Below are 20,565 nucleotides of genomic sequence, written 5' to 3' on the forward strand. Positions count from 1 at the left end.
TATAGTCATCTTAGCCACACCTATCTGCCACTTAAGCCTTCTGTTTGCGAGGGGCAGCCAATCAGAAGAAAGTTAGCCACTGTCCAAACTGGTAAGCTGAGGAGCTACACCAAGGCCCGGTATTAGTAAATCATCCAAAGCTACTCTTTCAGATACCAAGAATAAAAGTATAGAGCTGGAAATGAGTGTAATAAATCACCTATAACACCCATCTTCCTGATTTGGGGCGATGTATAATATAACTCCAGGACTCGTAAATCTGCAACAGCAATGTGTTGAGCTGAATGTTACTCTGGATGTCTGAAAGTTCACTTAGTTTTCTTAGAAAAAAACCGTATCCCCAACCCTGTAAACACACACACAGAGGGAACAGCAGCAGTTCTTGCTTGTGAGGAAGACAGGTTATTGAGGGTTGGGTGAAGGGTGGCTGAGCTGGCTTCCCGCTGCAGAGTTTGCAGAGTAACACCAATCAGATGGCAATAAATCTTAAACATTGATCCCACAGAGATACAGAGGTAGCTTTGCAAAACGTGGGATTTCAGCAGAGGTTCTTCTGTAACATGCTCATGCACAGGAGAAACGTTAAAATGACAAAATAAAGCAAACGATCCAAACTGCATCATGTGCATGCGGCACGTCTGAAATCTTTAAAAAAGACACTGAACAAGCTGAGTCTAGCTTCACCACCATCTCCGCCTTCTCTCTCTCTCTGTCTCACTTCAGTTCACTCCCTCACTATCTATATAAAGTCAGTTTGACTGAGTATCTTCTGCTGCGTGTGCACTCAGCACCAGCCATCATTCTCACACACACTCACTCTCACACACACAAACTCCCAGTATGCAGCTGCTCGAACTCCTGAAACGCTTTGCATGAGGTGGCCGTTTCTCTGGAATCTTACGATCCTACATATTGAGGTAAGCACACAGGGGCTGGTCAGTACCATGAATCTTATGGACCCAGAGGGACTCTAAGTGGTAATAAAATGGTATCACTGTGGATGGATAAAGCTTAGCTGCTGCAGAAGCACTGCTGGGACTTAATGCACAGGATAGAACAACTTCCTTCTGTCAGCTGGTCCATGATCAGTCTGTGCTGTAGTCTTATATATGTTTACGTTGAATAACTGCTTTGCTGTGATCAGTGTTTAGATGTTCTTTGGAGTAGTGTAGATAAGTATGTTCTTTAAAGAACTACAGTTACACGGTTACTCACATGCACCTTTGGATATTTGTTCTATTTTACTGACTGTTTTACAAATCTACGAGATTGTATATACAAACCAAATATTTAAGGTAATTTTATGCTGTTAAAGGATGTGCTTCATAAATACTCCTGATTGGAATGCATTTAATTCAGTAAATGGACTGCCCCCTTGTGTAGTCCTAGCAGCTGTAAAAGTCTTCGGAGCCCAAGTGCTTTTTGCAGTCATAGTGTGACAATTTATTGCTCTAATTTTGGATCCAATCCAGCGGACCTGCTGACTACAGCACCACAGTCAACGAACTTCAGAGGATGAGAGCTTCTTTTGTTTTCGTTTTCTGGCTTACAGACCAGTAATGCAAAATGAATAGCAAGTGGCAGACTTATCAAATCCCAGTGAAAATACTACCTTCTTAAATAATTTCCTAAACTTCCCAGAAAGTGTCTGACATATCTGTTGGTTTTTTAGTTCCACCGCTGTTCCACACCAGCACTGTAACTTTTGATCAACATCACCTAAAGGGAATAAACCAAATCATAATTCTCTAACTTTCCATCCAGTGCTGGAAACCCCCCCTTTTTTGGGGGTCATCACTAACTAAAGGCTTCTGTTATACATATGTGTACAGATGATGTATGAAACAACAACAACTGCACTGCCACACCTCAGGGCTTTGTTTCTTTGTCATTGATCCTTGGCGCTGACAGCTATTTTTTTTTAAAGGAAGTGAGCCCTTTGCTCCTCTTTACTCATTTGAAACTAACTGCTGAATTACACATAAAAATCTGTCTGTGGTCCCGTGTAGTGTCCCCTCCTTCAGAGCGTGAGGGGGACGGGCTCCCCAGTGGTTACGGCTCTAGGGACTCCATCCTCAGAGCCAGCACAGAGAGGGACTGGAAAAGACGAAAACGGGGGCAACTAGGGCGGCTTAACAGGTGAGCACCACTGTTATGATCGCATCTGTTTTAGCTATTCATGACATGGATCGCTTATCTTTTATAGATACTCATGCAACATCTGTTCAGTTAAAGGCAGGTCACAGAGCAGGCTTTATGTGCTGGATGTTGCATTCAATGTGTGTCAGCAGAGTGGTGATGACTGAGTCCATTTAATGCCTGCTGTGGACCTAATAGTCTGGCTGCTGCAGGCGTGTGGGCAGCCTGGGCTACTGTCAGGCTCCGTAGTCAGTGTGTAACCAGTCTACTTGTGTGGTTGCTGATATTTCAGCTGCAGCAACTCCAGTGCTGAGGCTGGCAGAGAGAAGCAGCAGCCAACGTTTGGACTGAGTGGAGGTGCAGCCATGCGCTGCTCCACCCTGCTCGCCATCTTGACGGGGGTTCTTCTTTACTTGGTGCTGGGAGCTGTGGTGTTCCGTGCCCTGGAGGCTCCGCAGGAGGAGGGCGTGCACATGAAGCTGCAGGACACACGCCGGGACTTCCTGCTGAACTTCTCCTGTGTCGACTCAGACAAGCTGGAGGTTCTTATAGAGGTACAGAGAGGAGCCATTCACTATCTGGCTTTTATTTCGAAAATGTAAAAATTGTTTCTGTTTCTCTTTTACAATCTCCATCAGGTACAGCGTCATATTGATTGCTACGATACAATACTAAACAATAAGACACGAAACGATACGATACGATACTACATGACACGATATTACCTGATATGATACTGCAACTAACTAAATCGAACAGCATTGTAGCAGCCCTTGGCATCAAGAACGACAGAAGAGTCTCTAACGGGTGCAGCCATTTATTTCCTCACCACACACGGCTCATTCTCTGGACGTTGAGCACCGTGAAAACTATAAAATAAGAAAAAATTGATACCCGTACAGTACCCTTTGAACTATAACAATGAGCTTAAGTTAATTCAGGCAAGTTCAAACAAGTAATTCTGAGATATACAGTCACAGATTAAATAAAACAAAAGGGGTTACTTCAAACAGCATCAAGGGATTACACAGTTCAGTTAAATAAAATATAACAACAGATCATCTCTCATCACATACCTCAGTCCGCTTGCCAAGGGTGCAAAACTCCGGTAAACACTTAAACACTTCGGCCCGTTTCTCATGGGGTGCTGCTAGCTTGCATGACACACATGTCTAGCTAAAAAATAGCACATGGATGTAAGTAACGTAAATAAAGAATAAAAGGGTTTTCAGATAGCTCACAATACAAACGCAGCAACATACCTTACATTAGAAACACACTTATCATACTTATCAAAGTATTATCGTAACTTACATGGACTTTGTACAACTTATTCCTGCCGCGACAGACTGCTCTATACGCGTTACGGGGCATGCCTCTGATCACATCTGTCCTTAGTGCGACTGCGCATACAGTTCCGACAACCCCCGCAAGGATGACTTATGGTACAGATCAGCGGTTCATTACACTCCCACCAATCATGCTATGATTTACAAACTAGCTAATCATACATGATTTGAACAACAACAAAATGAGACCACTTCAACCAATATACAGGTGTACAAACATCATAGAGCAGGTGCCACCTGGACTGTTACATTGTTTATGTCAGTATGTCAGTTCCTCTCAGATAATAACATGGTTGTTATTATTCTCTTTCAACAAGAACCACCAGTTTTTGAATAGGCCGCTCGATGATGGGGGGCTTGAAAGCACGGTCCTGTTTCTTGGTCTGACTTTGGACTCCTACTTGAACTTTGACCCGACGGACTAAACCATCATCGCCTTCGATAGTTTCAACGATACGCCCCAGTTGCCACTGACACCTTGGTAACATATCTTCCTTGATGATAACAATGTCATTCACTTTTAGATTACGGCGGGTTTTGTGCCACTTCTGTCTTGTGGAGACATTCATGAGGTATTCTCTTTTCCACCTACCCCAGAACTGCTCAGTTAAGTATTGTACTCTACGCCACCTCTTCGCTGCATACAAGTCTTCTCTCACAAATTTCCCAGGTGGTGGTAGAGCAACTTTGGACTTCATCAGTATAAGATGGTTCGGAGTAAGAGGTTCAGGTGCCTTTGGGTCACAGATACTGCCCACAGTCAAGGGGCGGCTATTTACAATAGCCATGGCCTCATAAAACAAAGTTCTAAGAGAGGCATCGTCTAGTCTTCCTGCACACTGAGCAGTAGTGGCATTTAGCACATTACGAATGGTCCTAATTTGGCGTTCCCAGATGCCACCAGCATGACTTGCAGAAGGAGCATTGAAAACAAACTCACACTGTTTGTCTGCCAGGAAAGCCTCCAGTGCCTGCATGTCACATTGTTTGAGAGCCTCTCTGAACTCATTTTTGGCTCCTACAAAGTTTGTGCCTTGGTCACAGCGGAGTTGGCAAACAGCTCCTCTGAGGCTGATGAAGCATCTAAGGGCATTGATGAATGCATCTGTTGATAGGTCTTCTAGCATCTCGATATGAACAGCACGTGAAGACAGGCATGTAAAGATAAGCCCATACCTTTTGTACTCCTTACGGCCCCGCTTGATGGAAAATGGACCAAAGCAATCCATACCAGAGTACGAGAAAGGAGCGGAGGCTTCAGTCCTTTCTTTCGGGAGCTCTGCCATGCGTTGCTCCTCGGTGGGGCGCCGAAGTTTTCGACATTGCACACATTTATGTATTAACTTGGCAACTGCTTTGCTTCCCCCAAGCACCCAAAACCCATTTGCTCTGAGTTCTGCTAGGGTTTGACTGCGACCCTGATGACAGATGGTGGCATGGTAATGAGACAGTATTAGTCTTGTAATGTGACTTTCCTTTGGAAGGATAACCGGGTGTTTTAGTTCTCGACTGAGCGTTGCCTTTGTCAGTCTTCCACCTACACGAAGAAGTCCTTCATCTAAGATGGGATCAAGACAACTTAGGGGGCTAGAGCATGGAAGAGAGTTGCCCTTCTGAAGTGTCTTTATGTCTTGCAAAAAGGCTTGTCGCTGAACCAGACTGATTACTAGTTCACAAGCTTTTCTCCTTTCCTCTACCGTCACAATGCTACTGACACGATCTGACTTCATGCCTAGTCTCTTAATTCTTGCAACTACTCTGATGAGCGTTGTCCAGCTGGAAAAGCGGCTTAGACGGTTCAGAATGTCATTTTGCTCATTGGCATGGGTGGCAAAGGTTTTCACCGATTTAACTTCAGGGTCACAGACTAGCAAATCTGGTGAAAAATGTAGTGTTGGGTGTATCTCAGGTTTCCATAGAAATTTAGGACCCGATAACCAGTTCGTTGACAGAATGTCCCCTGCACATAGACCTCTCGAAGCGTGGTCAGCTGGGTTTTCTGCCGTATCCACATAGTGCCACTGAGCAGGGTTTGTGGTTTCTCGGATTAGCTGAACACGATTTGCGACAAACACATGGAATCGCCGTGCCTCATTGCTGATGTAGGCCAATACAACTTGGGAATCAGTCCAAAAGAATTCCTCATCAATCTGCATGCCGAGCTCTGTTTTTAACATGACGCTTAGCCTTGCGGAGATTACTGCAGCCGAAAGCTCCAGCCTTGGGATGCTCATGAGCTTTGTTGGTGCGACTCTTGCTTTGGCTAACACAAGGCTACAGTGTACTTCATCCTTTCCATTCTTGTATCTGAGGTAGGAACATGCACCATAACCTATGTTACTGGCATCTGAAAAGTGATGCAGTTCCACCCTCACTATGTTGCCAAAGTCTGGAGGATGGTAGCATCTGGGTATCGCTATTTCCTTTAGCCTGTGTAGATCCCTTTTCCATTGCTCCCACCGTGCATGTAGGCTATCGGGAAGCTGATCATCCCAACCTACGCCCATGCGACACAGCTCCTGGAGAATACATTTACCACTCAGGATAAAGGGAGCTACAAGACCCAGAGGGTCGTAGAGGGAGGAGACAGCGGACAGGATACCACGACGAGTTGAGGGTTGGTCCCTTTTGTCAATGTTGAAGCTGAAGGTGTCACTTTCTATTGACCACTGAATGCCAAGTACGTGACCCTCCGCTGTTGAATCCAGGCTAAGGTTGAGAGGTCCGGTGGTTACTGCCCTTTCTGAAGGCGCAACACCACATAGCGCCTCCACCTTGTTCGAGTTAAATTTGTGCAAGTGTAAACCTCCAGTCTTACACAGCTGCTGTGCATTGATAATCAGGTCTGTAGCTTCTGTGACTGATGGGACGCTAGTCAGTCCATCATCAACGTAAAAGTTCTTTTCAATGAAAGCAGCAGTCGAAGGATAATCGGCTTCGCATTGCTGTGCAAGATATTTAAGGCCGAAATTGGCACACCCTGGAGAGGAACCAGCACCGAAAAGGTGCACCGCCATTCTATACTCTTGGGGTTCTGTTTCCAGCTGACCGCCCTTCCACCATAGGAACCTCAGGTAGTTCCGCATGTTGGGTGGAACATAGAACTGATGGAACATTTTTTCAATGTCGCAGGTGATGGCTACTGCTTCCCTCCTAAAGCGGCAGAGAACTCCTACTAGAGAGTTTATCAGATCAGGGCCAGTCAATAAGGTGTCATTCAGAGAGATGCCCAGAAACTTGGCTGAACAGTCGAAGACCACCCTAAGTTTATCTGGTTTCCTAGGATGGTACACCCCATGATGTGGGATGTACCAAATTGTCTCTCCCTCATGTGCTGGGGGGGCTGGTTCTGCAACACCTTTGCTGATGGTTTCCTCCATGAATGCTGTGTAATGGTCATGGTACTGCCTGTTGGACCTTAACTTCCTCTTGAGGTGTTGCAAACGAGCTTCAGCCAGTCGCTTGTTGTTTGGCAGCATAGGTGGAGAGCTGCCCTTGAAAGGAAGTGGCATCTCATAGTGTCCATCCTTCCTTTTTGTGATTGTGCTGCTGAGGAGTTTTACAAAATGAACATCATCTTGAGAAACATATTTATCTTGATAGTTTCTTTCGCTGAAATCCATTTCTAGGACCTTCAACACATCATTGACCGGAGGCAATGGCATTTCCTTTACTGCCACTCTGTGTACAAAGCTTTGATGTTCCTTTCTATCAAGATATGGATTTGCTGATCCTATGATGCTCCAGCCAAGCACGGTTCTTTGAGCAAATGGATGGTTTTCTGACCCTACAATGACTTCTAGAGGGGCCAGTGCTGATGGGCAATCATAGCCAATCAGCAATCCCACTTCACAGTCTTGAAGTGGCTGCAGCTTGTTTGCCAATTGCCTCAGATGTGGCCACTGAAGTGCGGTGTCCTTTGTAGGAATGTGAGACTTATCGACTGGGATGAAATCCCTTGTATATGCCTGGCGTAGCTGAACATGCGACTCACTATGGAGCCCACGAACTTGCAATCCACAAGCCACTTTGCTAGCTATGACTGTGTCTACTGCTGTCATTGTACTGAGCCTTAATTGCACTGGCTGAGTCTTCACATTTAGTGCAGAGACCAGATCTCCCAAGATGAAAGTTGAATCGCTCTGTGTGTCGAGCAGAGCATATGTGAGAATCTCACTGTGGGGGTCTTCTGCCAATGACACAAAAACTGGAACAATGCTAGACGTAGCTGAGGAGTATCTTGTCAATGTGTGTGACATGACATTGCGGACTTCCTTTGTCTCATTTCCTGCAGATGGTGAATCACTGTTTAACATTTCACTGGCTCCCTCAATTCTCTCTATGTGCAAGCAAGTTGGATGATTTCGACCACATATAGTGCATGTGTGCCTTCTTTTGCATTCTTTACTAGTGTGACCCTTTCTTAAACAGCCAAAGCAAAGACGGTTTTCACGAATGAAAGCTCTCTTTTCATCAGGAAGCCTTGTGGCAAAGGTTGGGCACTTGGCGACACCGTGTGTTTCATCGTTGCAGACGAAGCATGGTGGTCTTGGCTTTGAAATTAAGGTCCCTGGTTTACCTGCAGAGTGCTTAGCTTGAGCATTGGTGCTGAGTGCCTTGGTTCTCTTAGGAAGCCTTTCATCTGTAACTTTAGTGGTTAATAAGAAGGGAGAAGCAATGGGGTTGCAGGCTATTCTAGCTTCCCTTTGTAGAAATCTGGTGAAATGAGCAAATGGTGGATACTCTTGACATCTGTCTAGTTCATCCACAACAACACGACCCCATCTGCGTACCAGCCATTCGGGCAGTTTTTTGAGAAGTTTATGATTTTCTTCACAATCATTTAGAATTGCCAGCCCTTTAACATGAGGGATGGCCTCGGCACAACTTTGAAGGAAATCTGAAAACTCTCTGAGGGCTACTGGGTCATTGGGAGCTATTTTTGGCCATTTCATCAGTTTATCCCTGAAAGCCTTTTGGACGACAAATGAACTTCCATACCTCTCCTGAAGAATCTCCCAGGCACCCTGATATGCATCTTCTGAGTTTCGATAGAAGAATCCTTCGACCGCCTTCCGTGCCTCACCAGCAAGATAACTTTTCAAGTACAACATTTTTTCGCCTGCGGGGAGGGGTTTGTGGCCAATCAATGCCATAAAGGATATCTTCCAGTCTATAAACTTTAAAGGGTTACCAGTGAACACTGTGGGTTCAGGTGCAGGCAGATGGTTGGAGACGAACAAGCTTGCAAGCTCCTGTGTTAAGCTGACCTCCTGTTGCCTTTGCAAAATCTCAGGTGGTGCACACTGAGGTCGAAATGATTCAGCCTGTGGATTCAATGGATTCTGAGATTCAATGATTTGGCTATCAAGTTGTGATTTGTCATCTGCTTCATACTTAAGGCTTTCCAATCCATCGTAGTTGTTGTAAGCTCTCACTCTGGCTGCTGCTACTTTTACCTCATTTTCTGCCTGTAGCTGTTGCAGTTTAGTTCTCTCTTCCTCTAGCTTTGCTGTCATTTCTGCAATCATTTGTGCTTCCTTGATTTTCCACTCATGCTCTAAGCTACTCAACTTGGCTTGCTGTTCATGTATTCGTTGCATTGCCTTCGCCTGTTCTAGTTTAGCTGCAAGGTCAGCTTCGGCATCCACACGTTTGCTAGAAGTCGTAGATGTGGCTCCAGAGTATGAATCTGAGCCCTTTGAATGCTCTGAAATAACTGTTTCTGTTTCAGTTTTCCCAAAAACAGATCCATACTCCTCCTTACTTAATATCATCCTTACACGCTCCTTCTCGAGCCTGTCATTAAAAGTCTTATCTATATCTTCTAGTCGTTTACTAATGAGATCACAAATTTCTGTTGTTAGGGCAACACACGCATCCATTTTCTTGACAACATCTGGAGTAGAAGTATAATTACGTCGGATAGGCTCATACAGTTCATGCATTAATGCTTCTTTAGCCTTAATGTCCGTTTGTGTTCTAACAAGGTCTTCGTTTGAGCAGAAACCTTTCAGCCTTGTTCTAACTCCTCTTGCTAACTCCTTCCAGGACTCATATGCCTTGCTAAATGACCTTTCATTTTTCTTGGCCTCCTGTTCATGCATCTCCTGCCCCTTTTCTGTTAGTCTTCGCTCTCTGGAGCTGGACCTGGCCTCTTGTGCCTCTGTAGATTTGTCTATTTCTTCAACAGGGGACAACATTATTATTAATTTTATTTTTGGCTTGTTGCACCTGCCCTTTTAAGTGTATATATCTTAACTCAAATGGGTTGAGTGGTGGTTTCAAACTTATTAACACTCAACTTAGATATTTACACCTTTAACCTCACAGACTGGCAACAAAACCAAAATAATACTGATGATGCCCTCAAATCAGACAATTTGCCACTTAAGTTTTTACAGAAGTACAACTGATAGCATAAAGCCCAGATTCAGTCTTAGACATTCTGATGCAAGAAATGTGGGATATTCAGCATCACAACTTTACATGCTACTGTGTTAAATACAGAAGAGGTCTTTCTTTCTTGCATTACTTTAGACTGCCATGTTGAAGATCATTTGCTCACACAGCTTACAAGATGAAGGTGTGCATGACATTGTATTTATAATGTCCTTATTTTGAGTCCTTTACTGATCCAGTAGTCTCTAGATGATGCGATACACTCCTTTACTCACAGTTCGACGAAAGAATAAGATGAGTGTAGATGGCTGCAAGGCAGCGATGAGTTTTCACTGTAGCAGCCCTTGGCATCAAGAACGACAGAAGAGTCTCTAACGGGTGCAGCCATTTATTTCCTCACCACACACGGCTCATTCTCTGGACGTTGAGCACCGTGAAAACTATAAAATAAGAAAAAATTGATACCCGTACAGTACCCTTTGAACTATAACAATGAGCTTAAGTTAATTCAGGCAAGTTCAAACAAGTAATTCTGAGATATACAGTCACAGATTAAATAAAACAAAAGGGGTTACTTCAAACAGCATCAAGGGATTACACAGTTCAGTTAAATAAAATATAACAACAGATCATCTCTCATCACATACCTCAGTCCGCTTGCCAAGGGTGCAAAACTCCGGTAAACACTTAAACACTTCGGCCCGTTTCTCATGGGGTGCTGCTAGCTTGCATGACACACATGTCTAGCTAAAAAATAGCACATGGATGTAAGTAACGTAAATAAAGAATAAAAGGGTTTTCAGATAGCTCACAATACAAACGCAGCAACATACCTTACATTAGAAACACACTTATCATACTTATCAAAGTATTATCGTAACTTACATGGACTTTGTACAACTTATTCCTGCCGCGACAGACTGCTCTATACGCGTTACGGGGCATGCCTCTGATCACATCTGTCCTTAGTGCGACTGCGCATACAGTTCCGACAACCCCCGCAAGGATGACTTATGGTACAGATCAGCGGTTCATTACAAGCATACAGCAAACTTTGAGTTACTGAAACTACACATTTTGCATTCAAAAAGTGACTCTAGCTTTGCCCAGCTGCTGCTTTCTGTTAATCATATATTAACAAACTCCAAACAAGTGTCATGATGACCTCTGATGCCGACTGCCTCTCTAGCTAAAAATACACTTTTGCTGAGTGCGTGACACATACCTGCTTCATGTTTTATACGCACTGGCTGAGTTTGTGGATCCTTAGGATGATCATTCAGATGTGTAACGTGTTCAGTGGAGCTTTGCTGTGACACAGTGCAGCGGCACAGCACGACGACTATGAGCCAGATAACAGGTGTGGTCAGAGCAGCTATGCAAGGTTCCTTTCATGAGTGTAACTGCGTGACAGCTGATCCACAGATGGGTCGAGCGTTGGCAACCTAGCTGTGATCCTGAGACGCTTGTCCTCACTCTAGAATGAACATTGTAAATTACTGTTTACGCTTGCAAAGCGATCTACGCATGAACTCGGCGACATTTGGGAAAAGGTTAAAGGGATCAAAGGACACTGAAGCACGCAAGCAGGTCTTGTTGTATTTTGTGTTTATTTAGAGGAAGCACATGAGCGATTAGGTGTGTTTTTTTTAAATATCCAAATGAATAGGTGAGCACAGTAAGAAGTCCAAGCTGAAACACTTTCTTGTTTCTCTACTTGTAAAAAGAGCATTTGACAATTTGCTTGATTAAAATCATGTAGATACTAATATATTGTGCTTTTAAAAAAATGCACTCATAATATGCAGCCAGTGATGTGATGATAGCGTCCGTTTGGTTCCATCAGAAAAAGAAAGAAAGGATTGGGATGGTTTGGGTGAACTTTGCACCTCAGTGCACTTATAGAAGTGGGGACACAATGCACTTAATGTCGGCTTACACGAAAACTGCTATTGAGCCACTGTGGATCATGTGTCACCGAACTGATGTTACATTCAGATGTTTCATCTTCTAGTTGCAGTTTCCTCCTCAAGCATCTGTCACATAGCACACCATACTTTATCAAAGATCATGCTATATTTTCTACCAGCAGATATTGATGTGGTTGATCATGTGACATTTATTTTATTGAAGAATTTATTAAACAAAAGTATCATTGCCTTGATGTAGGCATGTTGTGTAATTGTCTAATGTTATTTTTGGACACTGAAAGAATTTTCCGGAGGTCTTCAATTCAGGCAAAATTTGTGCAGCTACTTTCTGATTCGTCACTGTAAATGTTTATCTGAAAACCTTAGGGAGCTCTTCAGCTCTTGGCAAGATGACACCACCGTACCAGATAGAGCAGCAGACTCGAGATGTCAGATTTAAATAAGAGCTTCAGCTGTCCCTCCGTATAGACATTCTTATCACTGCCAACCCCAGATTCTAAATTTATGGATTTGAAAGGCTAATAAATAATGAGGTGTGCTTGGTGAACTTTCTCCACGTGACTTTTTTTCACATGGTCTGGCTATCAGTGCAGGGTCTCCTTTTGTATATCAGTATAAGCTGAGCTTAGATAAGCGAAATTACAACTTTTACAGCTGCCAGTTTGTACGCTGAAATTAAATAAATATAAGAATATAGATAAATATTAAATCTTTCAAGCAATTCATGAAGTCAGTGTGACAACATCCCCTGGCTCAATTTCCTTCTTTATAAAGTTTTGCTGGCTATCTAAACAATCATGTGACATTGACAAATGATTGTCAATAATAAGCAGATTAATTAATACTTCTATATCACATACATTTGATAGCATGTAAAGTATGAACACCATTGTGTTTTCATAGTTGCTGTTTGCATGTATGTTGTGTATTTCACTACATCTGTGAGGGAATTGTGTCATGAAAACCTGAACCTCTCACTTATGGTTAGCATTCCCAGGACGTTTCTTGAACACGGTTACTAAGGATTATATTTCTGGCTCCAAATCATCCCTTTCTGCGGTACACAGAGTACACAGGCTGAGACTGAGGTGCGCATGACTAACCTCATAATTTGCCTCTCGCTTTTAATGTAACTTGAGGAGTAAAAGTAACCTAATTATCGTATGCTAAACCCTCTGGACACAAAACCTCACTGCAGTGTCTTCCTGTATCCACTAGAATGCAGGTAAATTCATGCAAAGTCAGAGCTCACTGATACCCGAACAGTTACAGCACATATCTTGTAATTACAGTGTCACTGATTTGATTCCTACTTCAAACCTACTCTTTTAGTCAGTTGTCACTGCACAAATAGAATTTGAAAGGGTGAGAAGTTCAGTCAGTTTCTGCTAATCTGTTGGGACAGACGTACTTGGCAGTAGACATTTCTACAATCTTCAATCTAAACTTTTAATTGATTGGTTTTAATGATTTCTGCAGAGGCCAAGTTAATTCATAACCTCATCATGCTTAGGTTTATGTTCCGATAATTTAATCAGGGAATTTGATTCTGTGCTGTAAGCGGTTCGATATGCCCGGGACAGAATGGAGCCGTCACAGCTGCTCATCGCCGCTAACTTCCTGCTTTTGATCATGACAGTGCATTTTGTACCCCGTAGCAGGGATGGGTTCATTCATTCGTGTGTTTGTTAATGCCTCTTTTCCAGTGAAACATTAATTATTGGAGTGTTTCATCAACTAAGTACTAACCTTCCCCCCACTGTCCCTTCCCAGGAGGTGGTGGAGGCCACTGGAGCAGGTGTGGATCCCATAGGCAACGCTACATTTGTCAGCAAATGGGATCTGGCCAGTGCCTTTTTTTTCTCAGGGACCATTATCACAACCATCGGTTGGTGTCCAGCTAAAAGTCCTTGTTCATTAAATTTAATTGCATGATGGGACTCATTAATTACATCTGAAGTCTTTAAACAACTGCTCTTCTACCTCTGATCCCACATGTGCAGGTTTTGGAAACATTTCTCCCAAAACAGAAGGAGGGCAGCTGTTCTGCATCTTCTATGCCCTGGTGGGAATCCCAATGTTTGGTATCCTGCTCGCTGGAGTGGGAGACCATCTGGGTACTGGGCTGAGGAAAACTGTGGCCAAGATAGAGAAGCTCTTCCTGGTCAGAGCTTCAAAAAATATTTAAAATGTCTTCTTTACTGCCACTGTAAACATACTTATCCATAGATTTTATAAATAATAGATGGATCTAACATTTGGGTCTGAAGAGTGAAGCCAATGCCTTACATCATCTAAAGCCTACACCTGTATTTGAAAAGAAGAAATTGGTCTCAATTGCATAGAAGCGTTTGGTTCCCTTCATCCAAAACATTTATGGCCTCAGTTGATGGTATCAAGTCTTCTCAGACATAACAAGATTTTTATTTTGTATATTTGGGGTCCAATCAGTGTCAGAAATGTGATAAAATAGGATAAGATTCAGAGTCGGCATAGCTTGGCAGGCTGGTTTCTCAGTCAGACCCAAACCTCGTTCATGACGTCTGGTTTCAAAACGCTAAAGAGGAGATGGCGAAAAGACTGAACTCAAGGCTTAAAAAATGACTTCACAAAGAAATGAGTGACATCACGTCACCACGTCCATCTTTTATATACAGGCTATATATTCATGGAACTAATTGGTTATCCTTTTCTGACAGAAATGGCGAGTTAGTCCCACCATCGTGCGTGTGATCTCAGCTGTCCTGTCCATCCTGTTGGGTTGCGTGCTCTTTGTTGCGCTGCCAATCTTCATTTTTCAAGAGGTGGAGGAGTGGACCCTGCTGGAATCAGCCTACTTCGTGGTTATCACCTTGACCACAGTGGGGTTTGGAGACTATGTTGCAGGTATATAATCAACCACCCACGCTGGTTTGCAGTGGTGCACACAGAATAGGAAAGTGGAAATGGAAAAAGGCCATCTGTCTCAGTATTATTTTAGTTCAAGCGGTGGCCCTTTATCATTCTAGCCAGTTACAAGAAATGGCTTTGGTCTCTGTTGATAGTTCCATTCTTTATAAGAGCTTGAAGGGAGGTGATCCCCACCACCCCCTCACCCCCACCCAATCCATGTGTTTTGATACTGTCAAAGTTTTTAAATGGCTCCTTCTGCTTGTTCTGACATATTTGATTATTATAAAACTTTATTACTGATAAGCTGACATTTGAAACTTTGATGCTTTTATAGGCGGACTTTATTTCAGTACCGGATAATCAGCTGTGCTATTTATTCGAGAGCAGTTCGTCATGTAAATTGCGCAATAATATGTAACTAAGGCTTTCGACAGCTGGAGGAACAAAACACCAAAAAATACAGCATGAGAGAGGCGGCAGTAGGGATAGGCTCCAGCCCCCTCCATGACCCTAAACTAGATAAGTGGGTGGGTGGATCTGGTGTCAGGTTTTTCTTCAGACAGTCAGTGCTCACCCTTACTTTATGCAGAGAGGACAGGTTTATTTCACCCCTGAGGTCACATCAGACCACCAGTATCTCCCCAATAATTAGTCTGCAGGATTTTTTTGTGCTTGTTTTTGTTTTTATTTTTATTAAGATGAGATCCTTTCCACTCTCCACACCCTGTGCACCACCACGGATGCCCATAGCCTGCCACTAGTGTACATCCTGCTTTATTAGGCTCTATAAAAGTGATGCAGCTGAAACACAATCATAGCTTCCAGATCAGTATAGCTTATATCATTTACTTTTTCATACTTTTCTTTTTCGTTGAAGGTATTGATCTGTTGATAAGTAGGAGCTATGACTTAATTAGTCATCCATAAATATAGCTGTCAGTCATGGTGCATTAAGTTCACTTAGCGCGGACAATGTCGTAAATTATTTATGATGATTTTCTTCACAGATGAATTATTGATTAGCTAGTCTGCTATCTTAACAGTTTATTTACTCCATGGAAATGGATGGCTTCATGGGCGGATGTGTGAATGCGCTGGCCCCTTTTTACCTCCTGCTTCTGTATAATGTGTCTTTGTGTCAAAGGGGATTCAGGAAAGGAAGGCAGCGACCACTGGTACAAACCCTTGGTGTGGTTCTGGATCTTGTTGGGGCTTGCATACTTTGCATCTATCCTCACAATGATTGGTAACTGGCTCCGGGTTCTTTCAAAGAAGACCAGGGCTGAGGTACTCCTGTTCTTTTATGCCTGTTTTATCACCTGCTGTCTCCACTACTTCCTCTCCATCACCTCTGCTTTCATCCTTTTCCTTTCAGATGGAGGAGTTGCGAGCCCACGCCACTGACTGGACTCAGAACATCCAAAATATGTCGGTGGACTTTCGCATGCCAGGAAAAATCGATGACCCCTTTAAACGGCGTAGGAGAAAGCGCCGCCACGGCCCTCGAAGCCATGGTCACAGTGTATCAGCTAATGGGGTGCCTGAGGGGCAAGAAGAGCAGCGTGAGAGTCAGGAAGAGTCTGGGTCATATTCGTCTTCATCATCGTCCTCCTCTAATGAGTCAGGGTCTGGATCGGAGACAGATTCTCAGGCCACTCAGACGGAGCGAGTCCCAGAAGAAAAGCCTGCAGAACCCAAACAGGAGGAGGCTCCTCCTGACCCCCACCTGTCCCAGCCTCTGGACTACTTTGGTGAAAACCTTGCATTTATTGACGAGTCCTCGGATACTCAGAGCGGCAAACTACATTTGGATCCCCTGCTAAATCCAACAAAGCCCAATCCCCGTCAGCCAAAAAGGAGACGCCACAGAAGGCCAGTTCCTCAGAGGAACCACAAAAACAACAGCCCCAACAGCACTAACAAGAAGGAACCCAATAGAAACCCCAGATCCGTTCCAGATTTGCCACCCAAGCCTTGTGAATGATAGCAAATGTATTGAGTCTCGTTTGACAGAGGAGTTTTAATTGTAGAATATATAGTGCCTGCATACAGACATTCAAGATAAAAACAAGATGTCGAAGCCTTAGCCACGTGTGGTTTTGCATTTAATGTTCTTAGCATGTGAGTGTTTATGCCTCCCTTAAAGGTGATGAAGAGATTTTCATGCCAGTGTTCCCTTTACTTGCTGAGGAGTTACTGCTCTCTAGTGGGCCAGGACTGAAGTGCAGTACGACTCTGTGAACAATCTTTATAGTAGTCACGATAAACTTTATACACCAGTGTGCTGAAGAGAGGCTTCTCTGATCTGTGACAGTAACTACTGAATCCCTCCAACAAATAAACAGGTACTCGAGATCCTCTTGTACATTTTTGGTATGTATTGAAATCTTTTTTAAATCCTGTAAACTGCATTATATTTAGATTTTCATGGCCAAATGCATTGAATTCTATTGCACTACATACATCTGCCTAATAAAGTTGTTTTTAATAAAACAAGAAATGAATTGAGCATTTTATTACCAATAGGCAAATATAGTAATCATCTTATTTATATTAAAAAAATATTTTCATTTTAACTGTGGGCCCACTATAATAAAACCCCAAATCTCTATAGTAGATAGTGACAAACAGAGGCTTTTCTGTCATTAGTTTGTTTATCTCTACTTAATTCCTTTTTGTAGTAGGAATGGCAAGGAGGGGTGGAGTATTTACCAACAGGAAAAGGTGCAACACATGGAAATAAATTTAAAAGTTCAATTTTCTTTCTTCTTCACATTTTTCAAAGATTTCCAGCATCATCCCCCATCTCTCACACTTCTGTTCATTCCTGTTTCTGAATTTAAATCCATTGAGCTACTTTGACCGTTCTGTGTAGAATTTGTATGGGGGACATACATGTTAGGTTAACTGTTGATGCTGTGGGTGTGAATGCTTGTGTGTCTCCTCGTGTTAGCTCTATGATGAACTAGTGACCTGTCCAGGGTATACCTTACCTTTTGCCCTATGACAGGTAGGCTCCAGCCCCCCTGCAAACCTAAACTGGATAAGCAGCTAAGAAACTGGATGAATGGGTTCATTTCAGTTCATTCTCCCTGGAAACGCAGGGAGTATGTAAACAGTTCAGTTTGTTTGTCTGGTTGTTTGCCTGTTTGTTAGCAGTCTAGTGTCCACAGTTTACCAGATATCATTTCCAATTTCTGTGTGATGGTAGATACAGGAAACAGCTCAAGGTGATTTCATTTTGGTGAAAATTCAGTCAATGTGAAATTCAGTAAAAACTTTATAATACCCACGATTTTTACGGATGGTCTTCAACCTTCTTCACAATATACAAGGCCTTGTATGAGGGACACGAGTAACTAGGCTGGCTAAGCATTTGACCTTGACCTTCATGGTTGGCGCCCAAGGTCATAGTTGACCTTGAAATAAAGTAATTCAATAAACATATTAAGTAATATATCATATAAAAGGACATAGAGATTACTGTACAAAACACTTTTTATTTATTCATCATTCATCATTATTTATTTATGACATCACAATGATGCAAGAACGGGCTAATGTATATGTTTGGTAATTGAGGACCAATGGTTTAAAAAAAAACACTGGTAAAATGAAGATGCTTTTAAAAATCACTTTCTAATTTGAGGGGATGATTTGAGAATACTTTATTCTTCCTCAACTGAACAGATGCTTAGTTTAGAGTCAAAAATAATCACATTTGAAGTAAAAGTTTATATTTAGCGTGCAGCCATATTGGCAGAAAACATGGCATATAGCTACAAACAGCAATAAGAAGAAAAAGTATCACTCTAAGCACGATAAAGTAACTCGAGCATTGACTTTAATGCATTCTATAGGCCTGGTTAGGCTGGTGGAGACAAAAGCAGGCATACGCTGTCAGACTTGCATATCACACATAATGCAGTGTATAAATAGCATTATAGCATGGACCTTTGAGTTGTCAGTCTATCCTTTTAAGAATGTGCTGTGTAGCTGCTCATTTGACTCGTGTAAATGATAGTCTGTTTGAAATTCTAGCTTGTTTCAACCTGAAAATGGCACCAAGGACAAACACAGTGCAGCAGTACAGTGTGACTGCTGCTCTTTTGTTCTATGTATCCTTTTTTTTAAAGGAAAGCCGGTGTACCTTAATGTTACAAAATATCAGATACACAAAAGTTGAGACTGTCACTAATGTAGATACACACCCCTCCTCCTCCTCAGCTTGTTTCTCTCTAAACACGGCCAGCAGGTGGCGCAAACCTTCAATGTCAAAGATGCAACTGTACTTCACACATCTAATCTGTAACTGAAAACTGAAATTTATCCCTCTGTGTGCGCTTGTTTGTGACCACCTAGATGCCACACTTGCAGCCTGCAGTCATGTCTGCGTGGTGAGTAAGCAGAGCGCAGAAAACAACGGAGTGGTCGACCGGCCTCTGGAAATCTGACACTTTCCCCGCAGGATGTCTAAAAAGAAAAGGCACTGTTCTGGCATTGCAATCAGGAAGTCAGGAGACAGCGATGATGTGCAGTGGCAGTGGGTGACCTTTAACTGGAGGACACTTGCTCAGCTGCTATAACGTCATCAGCACCGCTGCTGCAGTTTCCCCGAGCTGCCACCAGGGGTCGAGTGGTGGCCACATGGGTGGGCTAAAGCACTACTGGCCTGGATTTAAAGAATAATTCCACTCTAAATTAAAATCGAAATAAATAAATATTTTATAGGATTGTAAATATGTAAGCTTTTCTGTATTCAGGTTTTTAAAAAAAGAAGAGACAGACTGTAGTGTAGTGTCAGTTAGAGACATATCCCCAAAGCTGCCCCATAACGAGGACACACTGAAGCTCTAGTCACGGTCCGATACAGGTCATTTCAAACAAAACTGACAGAGTTAGTCAGCACTCACATGACCATCCTGAACATATAATCAAATCAGCCTTCTCTGATCTCACCCCACATTTGCGCACATTGACCTTGCTATTCATAACCACTACAACATGGCATGTGCACAGCAGAGCAGCATAAAACATCTGTGAAGAGAATGTTCCCCCTGTGCTCTCTTGCATTTTTTGGTGATGGCTGAATCTGTATGACCAGCTTTTCTTTTCTTTTTTTTTTAAGTTTTAAGGTGGATCTAAGTGCACTAAATGAGTTCAGCCCCACTCTGGAATCAGCCTGCTACAGCCTGTAGTCTAATAATAAGCGTCTGTAGTATAGGTGGAGACTGTTTTCAGTCAGTCGTGCTGGCTATGACTCACTAATGCAGTGCCCAGTGCCTTTTGTGGATACAGAAAGAAAAAAAGAGCTTCTTGTTAGAATTTATGTAGCCTATCAGCTGACACCTGTCTCAGGTCATGACCCCCTATGAGGAGCACCCGCAGGGACCCCATCTGGCATTCACTGTGTTTTTTTCTATTTCTTTTTTAGGTTTCTGATTCCCGCACATCCACACTCAATGCGCAGTCACGTGTTTAGACCTATATTATTACGCTAAACACAATCGTACAAAACGCTTTAAACAGATTTGTGCGCAAATCTAACGAACATAGCATGACGGGTTTCGCCTCCAACCGGATAATGCAGAGTCTGCAGCAGTGTGATGCAGTCCCGCAGAAGAATTGCAGTCTCTGCAGCACAGGCTGAATGACCTTGCTTCAAGGTCGCAGTGACACCGCCGTCAGTTTTCCCTGTGAGGCGCGCGCCACGAAAATCCTGCCCGCGAGCGCGCCGCATCTATGTAACCACAGCGAGCCTGCTGTCCCGCACCTCGGACACAGCGCTCACTGCTTCAGTTGAAACCAACGTATACTGGGCTATAATTAGAGCCGGATCACGCCGGGCAGCT

The 20,565-nt window shown here is 43.1% G+C and overlaps 2 protein-coding genes across 9 annotated transcripts; one reads left to right on the top strand and one right to left on the bottom strand.

Moving 5' to 3' along the window:
• The first annotated feature begins 501 nt into the window (after nt 1-501).
• On the top strand, nt 502-17,177 carry kcnk4b (potassium channel, subfamily K, member 4b). 3 transcript variants are annotated; one of them, XM_085420191.1, is made up of 8 exons: nt 502-917; nt 2,010-2,139; nt 2,432-2,693; nt 13,595-13,709; nt 13,825-13,985; nt 14,521-14,707; nt 15,858-16,000; nt 16,089-17,177. In XM_085420191.1, the coding sequence occupies exons 3-8, from the start codon at nt 2,505-2,507 to the stop codon at nt 16,695-16,697; spliced, it is 1,404 nt and encodes a 467-aa protein (XP_085276317.1). In that variant the 5' UTR covers nt 502-917; nt 2,010-2,139; nt 2,432-2,504; the 3' UTR covers nt 16,698-17,177. The 3 variants fall into 3 exon arrangements, with proteins under 3 accessions (XP_085276317.1, XP_085276319.1, XP_085276318.1); XM_085420193.1 differs by lacking the exon at nt 502-917 and having other exon boundaries at nt 2,007-2,139; XM_085420192.1 differs by lacking the exons at nt 502-917; nt 2,010-2,139; nt 2,432-2,693 and adding an exon at nt 11,367-11,480.
• Nucleotides 2,902-11,177, bottom strand: LOC146660365 (uncharacterized). Of its 6 annotated transcripts, none has more exons than XR_014913525.1 (3): nt 3,454-11,072; nt 3,216-3,315; nt 2,902-3,008 (listed from the first exon to the last, which is right to left on the bottom strand). XR_014913525.1 is itself a non-coding variant. In XM_085420190.1 (3 exons), exon 3 carries the CDS (start codon nt 9,689-9,691, stop codon nt 3,788-3,790), a length of 5,904 nt encoding a protein of 1,967 aa, XP_085276316.1. In that variant the 5' UTR covers nt 9,692-10,330; nt 10,538-10,637; nt 10,776-11,072; the 3' UTR covers nt 2,914-3,787. The 6 variants fall into 6 exon arrangements, 3 of the variants coding, with proteins under 3 accessions (XP_085276316.1, XP_085276315.1, XP_085276314.1); XM_085420190.1 differs by having other exon boundaries at nt 2,914-10,330; nt 10,538-10,637; nt 10,776-11,072; XR_014913523.1 differs by having other exon boundaries at nt 3,216-11,072.
• Nucleotides 17,178-20,565: the final 3,388 nt, after the last annotated feature.

Source organism: Rhamphochromis longiceps, linkage group LG10 (genome assembly GCF_057381845.1).
Source record: "Rhamphochromis longiceps isolate RC_006_pf linkage group LG10, R_longiceps_female_GT1.1, whole genome shotgun sequence".
Taxonomy (NCBI): Eukaryota; Metazoa; Chordata; class Actinopteri; order Cichliformes; family Cichlidae; genus Rhamphochromis; species Rhamphochromis longiceps.